The sequence below is a fragment of the Corvus cornix genome, chromosome Z, assembly GCF_000738735.6.
Source record: "Corvus cornix cornix isolate S_Up_H32 chromosome Z, ASM73873v5, whole genome shotgun sequence".
In the NCBI taxonomy this organism is placed as follows: Eukaryota; Metazoa; Chordata; class Aves; order Passeriformes; family Corvidae; genus Corvus; species Corvus cornix.
In genome coordinates this window covers 67550424-67564983 of record NC_046357.1, presented here as the reverse complement: position 1 = coordinate 67564983, position 14560 = coordinate 67550424, and the positions used below count along the sequence as shown (strand labels likewise).

General features: G+C 40.6%; 1 protein-coding gene, 1 long non-coding RNA gene and 1 other non-coding gene across 3 annotated transcripts in view; 2 read left to right on the top strand and 1 right to left on the bottom strand.

Moving 5' to 3' along the window:
- Positions 1–643: 643 nt before the first annotated feature.
- On the top strand, positions 644–3710 carry LOC120411570. The gene is made up of 4 exons (XR_005603972.1): positions 644–991; positions 1085–1155; positions 1903–2020; positions 2665–3710. It is a non-coding gene; the product is annotated as an uncharacterized LOC120411570 (long non-coding RNA).
- On the top strand, positions 1305–1437 carry LOC120411575. The gene has a single exon (XR_005603980.1). It is a non-coding gene; the product is annotated as a small nucleolar RNA SNORA13 (small nucleolar RNA).
- Positions 3711–5331: 1621 nt separating the features above from the next.
- EPB41L4A (erythrocyte membrane protein band 4.1 like 4A) overlaps positions 5332–14560 on the bottom strand; it is a 118903-nt gene continuing 109674 nt past the window's right edge. The window contains exons 20-24 of the mRNA XM_039567816.1: positions 13216–13263; positions 12553–12621; positions 11558–11668; positions 10454–10535; positions 5332–9420 (exon numbers count right to left, since the gene is read on the bottom strand). Coding sequence (XP_039423750.1) covers positions 9292–9420; positions 10454–10535; positions 11558–11668; positions 12553–12621; positions 13216–13263 — 439 coding nt within the window. The 3' untranslated portion in view covers positions 5332–9291. The remainder of the gene's footprint in view (positions 9421–10453; positions 10536–11557; positions 11669–12552; positions 12622–13215; positions 13264–14560) is intronic.

The following is a 14560-nucleotide window of genomic DNA, read 5'->3' as shown; positions in this document are numbered from 1 at the left end:
CACTGCTGGGATGGATGTGGCCCATTTTGGCACTCTAAATACAGAGACAGAATGAGGTTTAAAAAAGAAACATTGCTTATTCTGCAAGGGAGCAAAGTGAAGGTTTCCAGAAATCAAGCACACCAAAGGGTAAAAGGTCACAGCTTTTACACAGCGAAACTTACATGAAGCCCGCTAACACATATTCTCCGCCCACCTAATGCACATTCATTTCTGTGATGTAATCTTGCGCAATTCTTTAAACACAGCCTTTTTCTTTATTAAGCGACTTCTACTAAGTTATCTCCCGGCACCGGTTATGTTTACAACACGCGAGGGGCCTTCAGCCTGGCGACAGACAATTCAACCTGAAGACATCGCGATCACGAACGAGCGGTACACGACACGATGGTGTTTACGTGCAGTCACGTCACCATGATCTGCCCCCGTAAAGACACAGGGAACTCCAGGAACTTCCCCGCCACAGCCCCCTCGCCGCGAGGGCACAAGGAACACCGGGAGCTTTCCCAAGGGCCCGGGAAACACCGGGACGTTCCACAAGGAACAGGAAACACTGACAGCTTCCCCTTCACAGCCCCCACACGCCACGGCGGGCGCGGCACTGCGCATGCGCCAGCAGCGGCTGGTGACAGCCTCGTGTCCCTCCTTGGGGCGCCTCCATCGCCGCGTTCGGACAGGGGACAGAGGCGGTGCTGCTCTGCACGCCAGCGCCTTTCCCGGGCGGAGTCGCCTGCTCAGGACTCCTTCTACTTGGCAGTTCGAGTCTGTAGCGTCACGTATGCGGCAGACTCAGTTCGTGGCCCTGTGCTGCGGCAGGAGGAGGCGGCGGACGGCTTGTCCCCCTCCATTTCGGGAGGGATGGTTCGCCCCGCGAGAGGCACGCCGGGAGCAGCGGGGCCGCCGGGGCAGCAGCTGGGCTTGTGAGGAAGGAGTGGTGTAAGGATGTGGTGGTTGGGGCTGTTTGTCTTCGGAAATGGAGCACTTACCTCAAGTACGTCTTTTTAGACTCCTTGTACGGTTCGTGTATTTCTCTTGCTCTTCCGGATGTGTTTTCTCCCTTTTTTTTTTTTTTTTTTTTTTTCAGACGAAAGTTATAGAAGTCGGTCGGTGGCCGGAGCATGCACCAACATGACCAAAAGGTGTCCCAAGAACATGGTATTCTTGGCTTTTCTTATTAAGTGTTTGCTTTGTATAAAATATTATTTAGTTGTGAATTTTGAAATATTTTTCAACTGATTAATTGTTCTTTTTCATAGACTGTGAACTTAATTTTGCAGAGGTAAGGAGCTCCCATACTTAAGTTTGGCCTTTGTGTTGCCCATTCATTCCGGTCCAGAATGAATGTGGTGTCAAAAAAGGCAAACAGGAATTCTTGCTCAAACTGGTTTAGGGAGCTGGTCGTGTACCTTCCTCCTCTCTGTTTTTGCAAGGACAAAAAACCCCAAACAACCTGTAGAAATTGTATAGTTGAGCAGCTACGTAGGAAATTTTATACTTCAGTCTTTTAAAGTGAAGAATCTGATAGTTACTAGAAGAGGAAAAACTAAAGTTATAATGGCCACTTTTACCATTGTTTAGGTGTCCTGTCTGTCATGATTTTTGCATTACATCTCCAAGTAATTAGTATATAATTTTCAAGTTTACCGCAGTGGCTTCTAGTTTTTCTATGGTAAAAAGATATTTGCAACTTAATACTTAGGTATAGGAAAGATTAAAATGTTCTCGAAGGGGAAAAAAATGTGTTTTCTTTTTGTAGATTTGTGGATTTGTTATTCAGTACTGAATAATATGTTGTCTACTCTTTTGCTGGACTTTCCTTGATGCACTTTTGAAAGTATAAAGTGTACTTTGATATTGTCAGATTCCTGCCGGAATGCTTTATTTGTGGAATGCTTTTTACAGGTTTCTAGTGTGTTTTGCTGGAAGTTCAGGATCTCCCAGAGATAGTCCTGTATGCTGAAAGCCTCCGAGCATGAGAAGGGCATGTGGGAAGAAGCCACGAAGTGCTGATTGCACAGCTGTGAGTAACAATAATTCCTTGTGCAACTTGGCCCTGTGGCCTGCTCTTAGAGTGAAGCTGGCTTTCTGCTGAGAAGGAAGTTTGGCACAGTGACTTCAGAGCAGAAATTGGAACTGAAAGAGTAGGAGTGAGATCAGCCTGGTGACTGTATTCTTATCAACAAGAGCAAAGTGGAAGCTATAAAATAAAAAGTTTGGTGTGAGTGGCTCGTTAAATCAGTATGTGGCTGCCAATGTGTCCAAGACAAGGACATGCTTTTTCATGTTTGCTTTTAGGGGTGTGATATTGTGGAACTGTTTAGAATACAAGGACTGAAGATGTTAAAAGACTAGCAAAACATGAAAGGTTGGAATCTCACATGCTGCATACTGCTTCACTGTGAAGTCTTGGAAAAGCAAACACATTGAAAAGTTGAGAAGTGCAAGTCAGCCCAAAATTCATTAGTACAAACCAGTCATTAATAAAAATTGCATGCATTATCAAATCTTTCTTTGTCACTGAGACTGTGATTTGTGTAACCTACATACCCAACAGTGTAATAGGGAGTCCAGATCTTTGCAGCCAGGAGCTTTTAGGTCATCTGGATGTAAGAATGATCCAGTACTACATCACTGTAGTTTTTGTTTGGGTTGGGTTTTTTTCAGGAAAAAATATAACTGATCCTCAGTGAAGTGATGAAACTCCTTCAAGCTGGCCGTGATGCTCTTGCTCTAACATCAGAAAGTTTCATCAATGAAATGTGAAAATCTGCATAAGCAACACAGGTGCACTGAATCCTTTACCACTGCTGCTGGTAGGAGATGAGTGTGTGAAATCCATCCTCACCTTCAGCACCACAGACACTGGGGACTTCTGCAGGGCTGGAGACTAAGGTGGACACTCTTTGTAAGAACCTATTGGGACACTGGGAAGAGAAATGTATGTGTAATCAATTATTAGTAATGTGTCCAGCAACAGGGCTGCTGTTTGTTTTCCAACATAAAATTATTAAATCTTGTGTATTATTGGCTTACTGTTTTCACAGTGTTTTCTAGTGCACAGTCATACTGTATGCATGAGTTAGTACTGCAAAACTTTCTATTGATTCCCACCAGCCAGAAAGTGTTACTGCTGCCACCAGCTTATAGTTACTATCTGAATTCTTGCTTAGGTGGGCAAAGAGCCTCTCTTGCAAAAAAAAAAAAAAAAATCTTGTGTCGGGAGCAGCTTGGGTCTGGGGCAAACCTACTGGGAGTAGGAGTGGGGAAGGTAGGGATGAACTATCGGGGTACAGAGAACATATAAAGATACAACAAAAAACCTTGCATCACCACAATCTTGCAACAAAAATATCTCTTAAAAATTAGATTTGCAAATTTTACCTTTTTACTTTTTTCCCAAGGGATGAGGGGAAGCTCATTTTTGTAATTTTGTATTAGTCTTGGGGATTTAGAGAATGTTACTGAAAAGAGCTGTGTGCTACATGTGTCCAGTCTCACCTTGTGTGTTTATTTTTTTTCTTAGCAACTGTTAGAACCAGCCTGAGAGCAATGGCTGTCTAAGCAAACACTCCTCCCTAAGAAAAAAAATTGTTTAAAAGATGGACTATTAAGTCTCCATGTAGTAAAGCAAAGTGCATTTAACTGCATTGTGGCAGTGATTGGTAATGTTTATGTAGACAAAAAATAAAAGATTTATGTTTCTGTTCTCAGAATTTCTATCTTTCCCAAGCTTTAGTAGCAGTTCCTTCTGTTTGGCAGTTTTGATTTCCTCTGATATTGTTGCAACCCTTTGGAGTGCAACCCTTTGGATGAAACAAAGCATAGGAGCTGCTGAGTGGTTGGGATGTGATGACTTAGACCATCGTCTCCTGTAGTATTTGAAGATAGGGTTGGCTAAGATTTGGATTGTGGGGAGCAAAAGTAGAAATTTTAGAAGTAGGAATTCAGCAAAGCTGGATTGAAAAATAGCAGGAAAGGTGTCTTTCCATCATGGAGACCGGCAAGCTTGATTTATTATCACCTTGACCAGCTACATCATGTGGTACTTCAGCTTAACTTGGAGTGAAAAACTGTTGAGATAATTGGAATTACTGCTTTAAATCAATTTTATCAGAAGAACAAATGCTTAAATTGTGTATGTTGCAATGTCTGATTTTTCAGTACTGAATGTAAACATGTTACTAAGTGTAAAGTTGTTCTTGGTTTGTCAAGAGAGAAGGAGATTTCGACAAGCGTAATTAATTTTTAGTAATCCAACGTGTAATTGTGGAATGTACTTGAAAGTTTAAGGTTTTTATTAGGGATTACATTCCCTGAAGATACCATCTGTTCAGGAGTTTTGCTCATGGGCTTTGTTCTTGAAGTGTAAGACTGACAGGAGTAGCTTTTTAAAACTTAAAAAAATCAAAAGTGACAGCTAGTGCCAGGATTTGGTGATTGGTATCTAAAATGTTAATTACCTTTCAACTAAAAAAACATGTAGAACCCCAAGCTTTAATGTGTAATACAGGTGTTATAGTGGGGTAGAACAAGGGAAAAGTGAGGTAGAGGGAGCAGTAGGTGGGTGCAAGGGTCACAGATTACTTACATGATAGTGCTGGTAAATGGGAAGTGTGGTGTTAAACCCCAGGACTGCCTTTTATTTTGTGTGACTGGCTAGCTGAATTGCACCGTGGAAAAAAACATCAGACTAAATCTGCTCCGCAATAAAAACTGAAGAGAAAGGGTAAGGAATTCATATTCTGGAGCAACCTGCTATGTGTACTGAACCCTGCTTCACAGGAATGGGGTGGACATCCTGTGCTCATGGGAAGTAGAGAAGTAAATTTTGGAGTTCGTTGGTTTGTTTTTTTTTTTTCCTTTTGCTTCTGCTTTATTAAACTCTTTTATTTTGACTCACAAGGATTTTTTCCATCTGCTTCCCTCCCCCATCCTGTTAAGAAGGGGAGTGACAGAGCAGCTTGGTGGGCACCTGGTGTCCAGCCAAGGTGGGAGAACAAATACAGGAATAAAACCAGACACATTAAGGAGAGAGTGTCTGCCACACTGGCTCTATCTGTGTTTGGTATGACAGCTTACACAGTCTGCTCTTGCTCTCTGGTGATTTTTAGGTGAGAAAGGAAACTGGTATAGATGTGCACTGGAAATACAAAGCTTACACTGACAACTTCCTGGTACAAGATAAAATACTTAATCTGGAGAAGCTGTATCCTCAAGTGGATTTTAATTGGTACTACACCTGTTTTTACCAGATGGTGGTGTCAAATGAATCTCTGTTTATGAAGGCTTTGCTCCTTAGTGTAATGTAAATAAGACACACAGGCAACCATGGAATGCCCTAAAAATTCAAGTTTTACTTGACTTTTAAATAACCTGGACACAAGTATTGACACAGCCATCTATCAAACTCAATTTAAAATAAAGCACACAGTTGCTTCGTGAATACTTAATGTACACAGAACAAATGTATCACATGTTCGTGTATGTTTTCAAACACCTTTCTAGGGAGTTTTGAATTAAACAAATCTTCCCAAAAGAAAACATGCTATCTCTTCAGTTCAGTATTCACCTGTATAAAGGGAATGGATTTGGCAACTTAAATGACTTTTCAACCAACATCATCAATATCATGAGCTTGATTAGAATACAAATTGCAGAGTTAGTGATACTTGTAATAGGTGCAGCGTAGAAAACAGCAAGTCAAAGGCTGGTTCCGAATGAAAGAAAGCAGCCAACTAAGCAAGGGAACCAGTACAGGATATACAAAAATGCTTTTGTGCCGTGGTTAGCAAGCCCTCTATTGTATAAAATACATGTTTTGCAAAAGGTTGTACAATTACGTTGTAATTGTGGCTAATTAGTGAGAATTCTATAACATATCAATGCTTAGCACTTATGGAAGTCTCAGAAGAGGTAAAGGCAGAGGTACAGAGTTAAAATTGTTGGCCTGAGATCAGTTCAGGAGAATTAGGATGAGAATGCCTCAAATACCAGTCCTTTGTCCAACTGAGCTCGGGTCTGTATGGCATTCAACCCCAGGGTAAACTTTTCTTGACACAGTTATGCATCTCATGCCTTTTGCCTGACTCATCAGGATATACAAGTATTTTAGACTGACATCCAGACTCCAGACCTGAAAATGCAACTGCCTCTAGGCAGTGAATGCCCCAGGAGAGCTGGGGAAGGGTAGCAACAGTGGAGAGGGCAAGGTGTAGCTCAGAGCTGTAAGGGGCCGGTCAGTTAGACATGTAGGGCTGATTTAGGTCTAGAAAACGTAGGTGTGACACAGTAAGTGCTTTCAGTGATTGATCACTTGTGTGTCTCTCACAAAAACAGATCATAAAAAGGTGTTTTTCCTCAAATGATTGAGGAAAAGAAGCTTGAAGGGAAAGGAGGATCACATATATGAAAGAAATTTGCTTTTCTGTATTATTAACTGTTAGTGATATCCTTGTCAGAAGTTTTCCCTTGTTTTGGCACAACAAAACATTTGGAAAATGTGTAATAGCGGCATTAGATCTTTAGTATTCTGTGGATACAAAACTGTATTGTAGTGGCCCAGGCTAACATCAAACTCATTAAAAACCTGCTTCCTACATAGGCTCATTGGAGAGAAGACCACTAACTCAAATCCAGGGCTCTCTCTGTAGATTTCTCATTTAAATGCAAAAAAGTTGGCTTGATTATGAAACAACTCTCCAGTGACTTGAGAATTGAAACCTTTCACTATTAGACTAGACAGAAGCCTATTTTCTGATGTAGTGCAGTAAGTAAAATACCACACATATGGCTGATGGTATCCAGCAATAACACACAAGAGCCCACAGGAAGATGACAGCATACAGGAAAACGTGAGGTTGAATATAAACCTTCTTGATCAGTATTTAAAGATTGGCAAGATAGGTACACCAGGTACAGATAATTCTCAAATAATAACACAAATCCTCCTGCAGTAGTAGATAAGTGCTACTTGCCTGTGGCTGAGTAAGGATAGCAGACTAATGGTAACGATTTAGAAAGCAGCAAACTACAAGCAAGTGAGTAATACTCCAAGGTGGAACACCTTCTCAAAGAAACAAGGAGCAGCTTTCATTGCAGACTAGTTCTTGTGTAGTTTGTCATATTTCAGTTGTCTTTCAAAAGATTGTGATGCTCTTGGTTAAGCCATTTTGCCATAGTGACTTTTCCTAGGGGTTGGTTGGAGGTTTTGTTATGGTTTTGGATTTTTTTTCCTTTTTTTTTGTTTTGTTTGGGCTTTTTTTTTAACTGTTGTTTGTGACAGTACTACACAAGGTCATAAACAGATCCTAAAGAATCACTTTAAATTGGAGCAATGACAATGAAACCATTTAACAAACTTAGAAAACTGAACAAATACTTTAAGCCATGCCCAACAATGTCCTAGAATTAAATCTGTAGTAAATTCAAAAAATTCTGAAGAACCTCTATGAAAACTGAACTTTTACTACAGAGGGGTTCTTACTCCTTCCTTTCCTTAGATTTGTTCACTGAGACTGTAGAAGCAGAGCTGTCCCAAGTAAATGACCAAAGAAAAGTATTTATTAAGTGACTCTGCCATCCGTGGATGCAGCATTTCCCATCCTACAGACCTCTCTACACTGTGATAGGAATACACAAACTATATGGCTGCCACTCTGGCTAGTAACATCCACCTGACCACCTCAAATAACGAAACAATGAAAAATCAAAAAATTAAGTGGAAAATAAAACACATCGTACAAAGTTTTGCTTACCATTTTAGTCAGTTAAAATGTGTATTAGTAATCCCATGCCTCTTGTCAAGTGTAACTTAGACACCTCATGCTAACTCCAGTTCTCAAGCAGTGTTGCCCTTCTGACAGGGCTGCAATTCCCTGGTGTTGCTTGGACTGGAAGACACAGGATCACTGCAAATCTCTGTGGGTTGTGGGGGTTGAGTGTAGAGAGGACAGAAGTAGAAAGGCACATGAGCTGCTACAGCTGTTTACAATGCTGTTTCACAAATTCAATATTTAGTTCAACAACTACACTTAGCAAAAATTACTTCCACAACACAAAGACTTTGCTAAGCTCCTGAGCAAGTCAGCAACACCTGAAGGCTCATCCATGTGCTGACTGTGGACAAATGGGAGGCAGAGAAGTGACTTTCAGGTATTTGTAAGTGATAGGACAAGAGAAGAGCCAGGCATCACTTCAGACATATATTAGAAGATAACCCACTCAATGTGCAGCATCATTAAAACTTAGTATTCCTACCATGACAATAGAAAAAAAAAAATTATAGTTATCAAACCCGAGATACTGCCTTTGTCATTTTAATATAGTAGAAATGGCTCAGAGAAAAGTGTCAGATTATTTTACATGAAAAGAGATTAAGGCAGATTTTGCTATCTAGTAAAAAAGGAAAAAAAAGCTATTTGCTAGCTGTCTTAAATACTACTCCACAAGTTTCATTTAACCAGCACTGAAGTGCCTTGCTAAGCAGTCTTAATACAGTGGGTTAGTTTATATTGCCCAGTTTCCAGTGTGCTTTACTGTAAGTTGGTAAATGTGTTTCTGTGGTACAGAATGTTCATTTAAATAGTCCCTCTACACAAAAGGACATTCAAAATTTAGAAGACTTAAACCTGCCCAAAGCAAAGTAAGTCTGTATCACCTCTGGAACTCACTGCTACAGCATGTTACAGCGTCTATTGTTTTTGAACTAAAATGGGTTGAGTCAGAATTTTTATCAACAACACGAGCATCCTTATTGTGCTAGGCTAAAATAAACCTTGTAAGAGCTATCTGTCCTTATGTCTCAGGACATAAGTTGATCCCCATATAAATTGTGAAGATAATTTCCCCATATCACACTGTATTGCACAATTGACCAAAAAAATATGACTGTTTTACTTATCTTGAAGCATCTGGTCCTGATCATGTCAGTTAACAGTCACTTCTTGGAACAAGGCTATTCAGTTACAGAGCAGACCACAAAGCCTGTTTTGTTGCAGCAATTTGTTGTTGTTGTTGTTGATGTTCATTTTTTTGGAAATGTAACTGCTGATCTTTCAGTTTTGCAAGGACTTTTGGTTTCGGTTGTCTATCAGGCAGCTTGTCCTCAATCAGTCACACCACTAGAATGGTGTTGGTGATAAAACCATTGCTTGGTCTTCCCACAAGCAGGCTGGACTTCCAGGCATCCTGAAGGAATGACCACCATGTTGACTTAAGTTCCTTCTCTTGCACACATAAACAAATTCTCACTTTCCAAAGACCAAAATCCATTCGCCATCTTCAATTCATCAGTCAAGTCTCCACCTTGAAGCGTGACACCTGTACAGTTTTTACAATCTTAGTGGCGGATTTTCCATCAAAATTATTGGTGGATAGCGGAGGTCGTTCTTCTATTAGGCTGTCTTTAGATCCATTCTGCCTCTGAAAAAAACAAATTAAACGTTGTTGAAAAGATAGAGCAGAATTTAAACACTGTATTTTGCTAACTGTTGCTGTGAAAGACTTAGGCTATGGGTATAGCAATTTATGTATACATATATATACACACACCAGGAATATTAAAGTCTCTACATTTATTTGATCGAACAGACCTTTTTTCCCCCTCTCACCTCCTGCCAGCTGCTGCCCCTTTGTGCTATTGCCTATTCAGGAAATGCCATGATTAATTATTTGATATTTAGCAAAACACTGCAAACAAACACAAGGAATTAATGGCCACTGTTATGAGGGAGCCTGGGGCTGAGGGAGAAGAGAGGTCTTTGTAGACACTGAACATTTTAACATTAATGGTATGGTAAGTGAAGTATCTGGAATTCTCCCTTCCATGTTTTGGTTCTCCTTTTGGGTGCTTGTACAGAAGACCTCAATTGCCTTTGAATAGACTTTGCTTCTTACATTTTGAGCTCAATAAAACTATCAAAACTGAGAGATATGGTAGTGTAATATATGATGAAAGACAGTAATTAAGTTAGATTAAGAAAGGACAAGTTCTGTCCTTTTTAGATGTCAATATCCTAAAATAATATTCAGTATTTGTGGGGGGAAAAAAGAAAAAGCAAAAGAAAAGCAGTGTTTCAAGCCCAAGCAACAAAACTCATATGGCAACCTCTAAACGAGGTGAATAAATTATGTGATTACAACAAGCACACCTGCATATTTTAAGAAGTTGTGAAAGTCACTTTTCCTTCTGTGAGGAGCAGAGATGCATCTTAAGGATGCATCAGACTGGGAAAGAGTTCTCCAGCAGCAGAAGCAGGTGGCATATGCTACAGAAGTACATATATTTTGGAATACAAAGTGTAAGTAAAATACAAAAATTCAACTCACACTGCTGCTGAAAAAAATCTCATCTTTATTTTTCACTGAAAAACAAAAACCATCTTAAATAAAGCACTAGAGCCCCACTTCTCCCTCCAATAAAAAGGAAAATTGCAAAGGATGTACAATCACTAACCTGTTGAGTTAGCTGGATGCTGGGACCTTTCCCGTCTGAAGATCGTGTAACAGGCAGTGGAGGGACCAGATCAGTTTTGACACTGGAATTATGATATCACAAAATGGATATTGCTTTAATGAAGTAAACTATAACTGTGCAGAGGAAGAACAATGAAACTGACACAGACAGTTCTATAGATATGAAAGGCTTTTATCACCTGACTTTAGACATCTGAAAGCTGTCATGCTGATCCTCTGTGGGCAGCTCCAGGGCATAGCCCATCCCATCCCTGTCTTCTCATGGTCTTCAGAAGCAGCCCAAATGGATGCAACATCATTGAATCACAGAATGGTTCAGTTTGGAAGAGACCTTAAAGATCATCCAGTTCCACCCCTGCCATGGGCAGGGACACCTTCCACTATCCCAGGTTGCTCCAAGCCCTGTCCAATCTGGCCTTGGACACTTCCAGGGATGGGGCAGCCACAGCTTCTCTGGGCAACATCACCACCCTCATGGCAAAGACAAGTCTCACCTGAAATCATGGGTGTGCCACACCTCCTTCAGGGTGCTACCCAGCTAAAACTAGCCTTCCAGGTGGGGACTGGAAGACAGTTTCATATTTTTAAGGCCTTCATGCAACTGAATGGGGCTGTTGCTTTTCCATTCATAAGTACTCTTCAGTCTTCTAGGAAAGACTGATCCACCCATTGATGAAGGGGGCTGTACTAGAGTTCCCATGAAACAAATTACAAAGCTAACACAGATAACATCTTAACTCTATCAAGGATGAAGGTATCTGGGCAGCAACCCCTAGGCAACTTTATGACCTTCCACTAAAGACCAATACAGGTTTATTTCAGCCTTTTCAGTTTTTCCTGCTTCCAAATGGATCAAGAAAGCCACTGTGGCTGGAAACAGACCATAAAAGGTTTTGGAGTTGTTTTTCATGTTTAGCTCTGAAGACATGCCATTTAGGGGGTTGCCTGAACCCTGTGCCACCAACAAGCCACATTTATGCTGCTTCTTACCACCTCTTCTTCACCTCTCTAAACAACTTTTGGGCTGCACTAGACTAGTGCTAATTAGTCCATTAGTCCAGTGCTAATAACCAGGTTCACATACTTCACTTCAGACAGGACAGATCTCTCCCCATCAGAGCACTGGGACCGCCGGTACTGCCGGTAGCTGCGAGGGGAGTGCGAGTGCCGGATGCGGATGGGGTCGCCTTGAGTCCTAAGAGAGACACAGAATTCACAACAGGGGGTTGGGCTGGTAAACCAGATCTTCGGCACAAAACATAAATTCAGCTGCAGACAGAGAGGTCCTCCCATTCCTTACCGAAGTGTAACAGATGGCTTCTTGCACTGGCTGAATTTAAAGGGCTGGTACTTCTTTTTAATAGTCTGTATTTGGAATTCAATGCTTTAGGAGAGCCGAGGTCACAAACTGGCATGCCCATATTTGAGAATGAAACTTTAATAAAGAATGCATTAATTTATAAGTCCTTAAACTCAGCCTTTTCTGCCTAGTGTGTTGTGTTGTGGAAGTACATTATAATGCAACCCAGGATCCCATTTTTACCGCATTCAGCTGCTTGCACTGACACATGGAATCCCACGTGGGCTATTACCACAGTGAAATGGATGTTGGTTCTCAAGGAAATAGCTATGCCCTGGCAGCTGCCCATGACAAGCCAGGGAAGGGATTGCGGAGGTCAAAGAGTGCCTTGAATGATCAGAATATTTAAAACAAAAAATATTTAGGAAAAAATGGGTTTTCTTGTCTGCGTTCACTTCTCTCTGGTTCTGCAGTTTATAAAAAAGATTCATGGCTACCATAGGGAGACATACAGAACATACAGACAGGTTCATGAGTGTGTGGGAGAGATCAGGAGAGATGAAGATGATTTTTTTTTCGTATTTTTGAAAAGGAAAAATACTAGATTTTAAGATTATTAAGTATCCCCACCTAACACCATCCTAGGTGAGTATTTGGAATAGATATGAGCTTAGAGATTATGTGTAAATCCGTTCCTATTTCAGTAAGACAGAGGTCAGAGTAAAGTAAGAAAAGTGGACTTTTATATTTACAAAAAAAAAATTCTGACATAGACTCACTCTACTTTAGTGTATGGAATTTCTTTCAATTGCTCCTCAGATAGGCCAGATGGATCCACAAGCTCCTTCCTATAAAGGATGAGGAAAAGTAAAAACTGTAACAGTAACTGTGAAGTGCAAAAATGTTTTTATTTTTATTATATTGGGCTGAAAAGATTTACTAAAACAAGCAGTTGTCAGCCCTGAAGCTACCTTGACATCAAAATAGGAAACCTATTTTGAAATAAGTGTAACTTCACCTTGATTGCTTCAACTGCATGTCGCATCCTGTTCCACCTTCCTCTCACCTCTCTGCAAATCTGATCTTGTTGCTTCACAATATAATGAGCAATATGTGTGCTAAACACTGAATATGCTTTGGAATTGCTAAATATCTTCCTAAGGGGTAATGGGGTGTCATCCAAAAAGTGCTATTGACATTTTGGAAGCCACACAGGAATAAATCTCTAAAATTATGTATTGTTCTTTATTAATTCATTTACATACAGTGGTCATCTTTATTCAGTGCACTCAGTGACCTGCAGTATCTTCTACACACAGCAGGTCATTAACATAGACATAATTTACTGTAACTAAATCAGTGAACTGCCACAGTGGAGGGGATTTGAATAACTACATTAAGGGCAAACCAAGCATCTCAGACCCTACAAGGACCATACTTACTGAATATGTTTCCACAGTTCTTCTTTGGCTTGTACATCTGGGCTTCTCCTATAAATATCAACAAACACAACAAAGGCTGAGCTGTGAAAACCATGATCTGACATGTTGCTGTTCAAATAACTTCTAACAGCACAGACCCTGCACAGAAATCATGATAAATGTTATCCACTGGTGACTTCAATTTTAAGGTTTGTTATCTCAGAAAATGCATTAAACTTCATCGCTTTATTTCAACTGAAAAGTCATTTCTTGAACGACAGGCTCTCAATCACAATTCCAGTTCCACCAGCCTTCAGCAAGAGTGTATGTAAAATACAAACAACAGCAGAATTCCCCAAGCCAAATCACTGCCCAGTCGCTGCCAACACTTACCCCTCCAAGGACAACACATTTTGGAATAATGCTTCTGAAAAAGGCCCTTGGAAATGTCCTGTGGCCCACAGAGCCCTTTGTGGGCAGGAGGAGGGACAGGCCACAGCAGGCTGACACGTCAGTAACCTGAGCCATTCCCAGGGGACACCAGTGAAGACTTGTGGCTCCACTGCAATCACAGTGCAGCCTCTCTCTGATCATTTCCAAGAAGAGTTTCTGCTCTATTTATTTGTTTTTTGGTGTCCAGTACAAAAAAAACCCCACACCAACAAGCTAATCAAACCAGCAACTATGCCTACTTATGCACCTAAATATTTTACCAGCTATTTAATTCACACACAAAGAGCTTACCAAAAATGGTAATTTCCCTGTTGCAGTCACAGTGATGTAGCAAAGCAAGCCTGAGGGGCATGTCTTCCATTTTCTACTAAATCACAGAATATATGTTTCTAACTGGAACTCCATTCTTTTTACTGTTCTTTTCCTTTCCTTCTCTTTTGCAAGGTTAGTGCAAAACCACTGCTGTTGTTAAAGCTGCACCTAGAATTCACCCAAACCCATACAGAGTAAAAGATTAAGTAAAGATTTTAGACAGTGGCAGGGACTACATTTGCAGGGAGAGATCAGATAACTCTTTTCATTGTCATTATATAAGCTCAGTGTCAACAGCTAGACTGTTCCACACCATCTAAGATGTGAGGGATGCAACTTTCAGACACATCCAGCACACATAAATACTGCCACAGTTTCTCAAATATTAAGTCTTACATCATCGGGTCATACAGTCTGATCTTTTTTTCCCTTAAACAAAAAGGCTTATCATATTCAAAGATGCTTTCAGAGGGATATAATCCAAATTTAGATGGAGATCAAGGAGGACAGCAGACATCTGCAGTTTGGCACCTCTAAATGGGCTCTCCCCTGCCCAGAGACAGAGATGTATCAGAAATAATTCCAAACTGCTCTCTAGCAT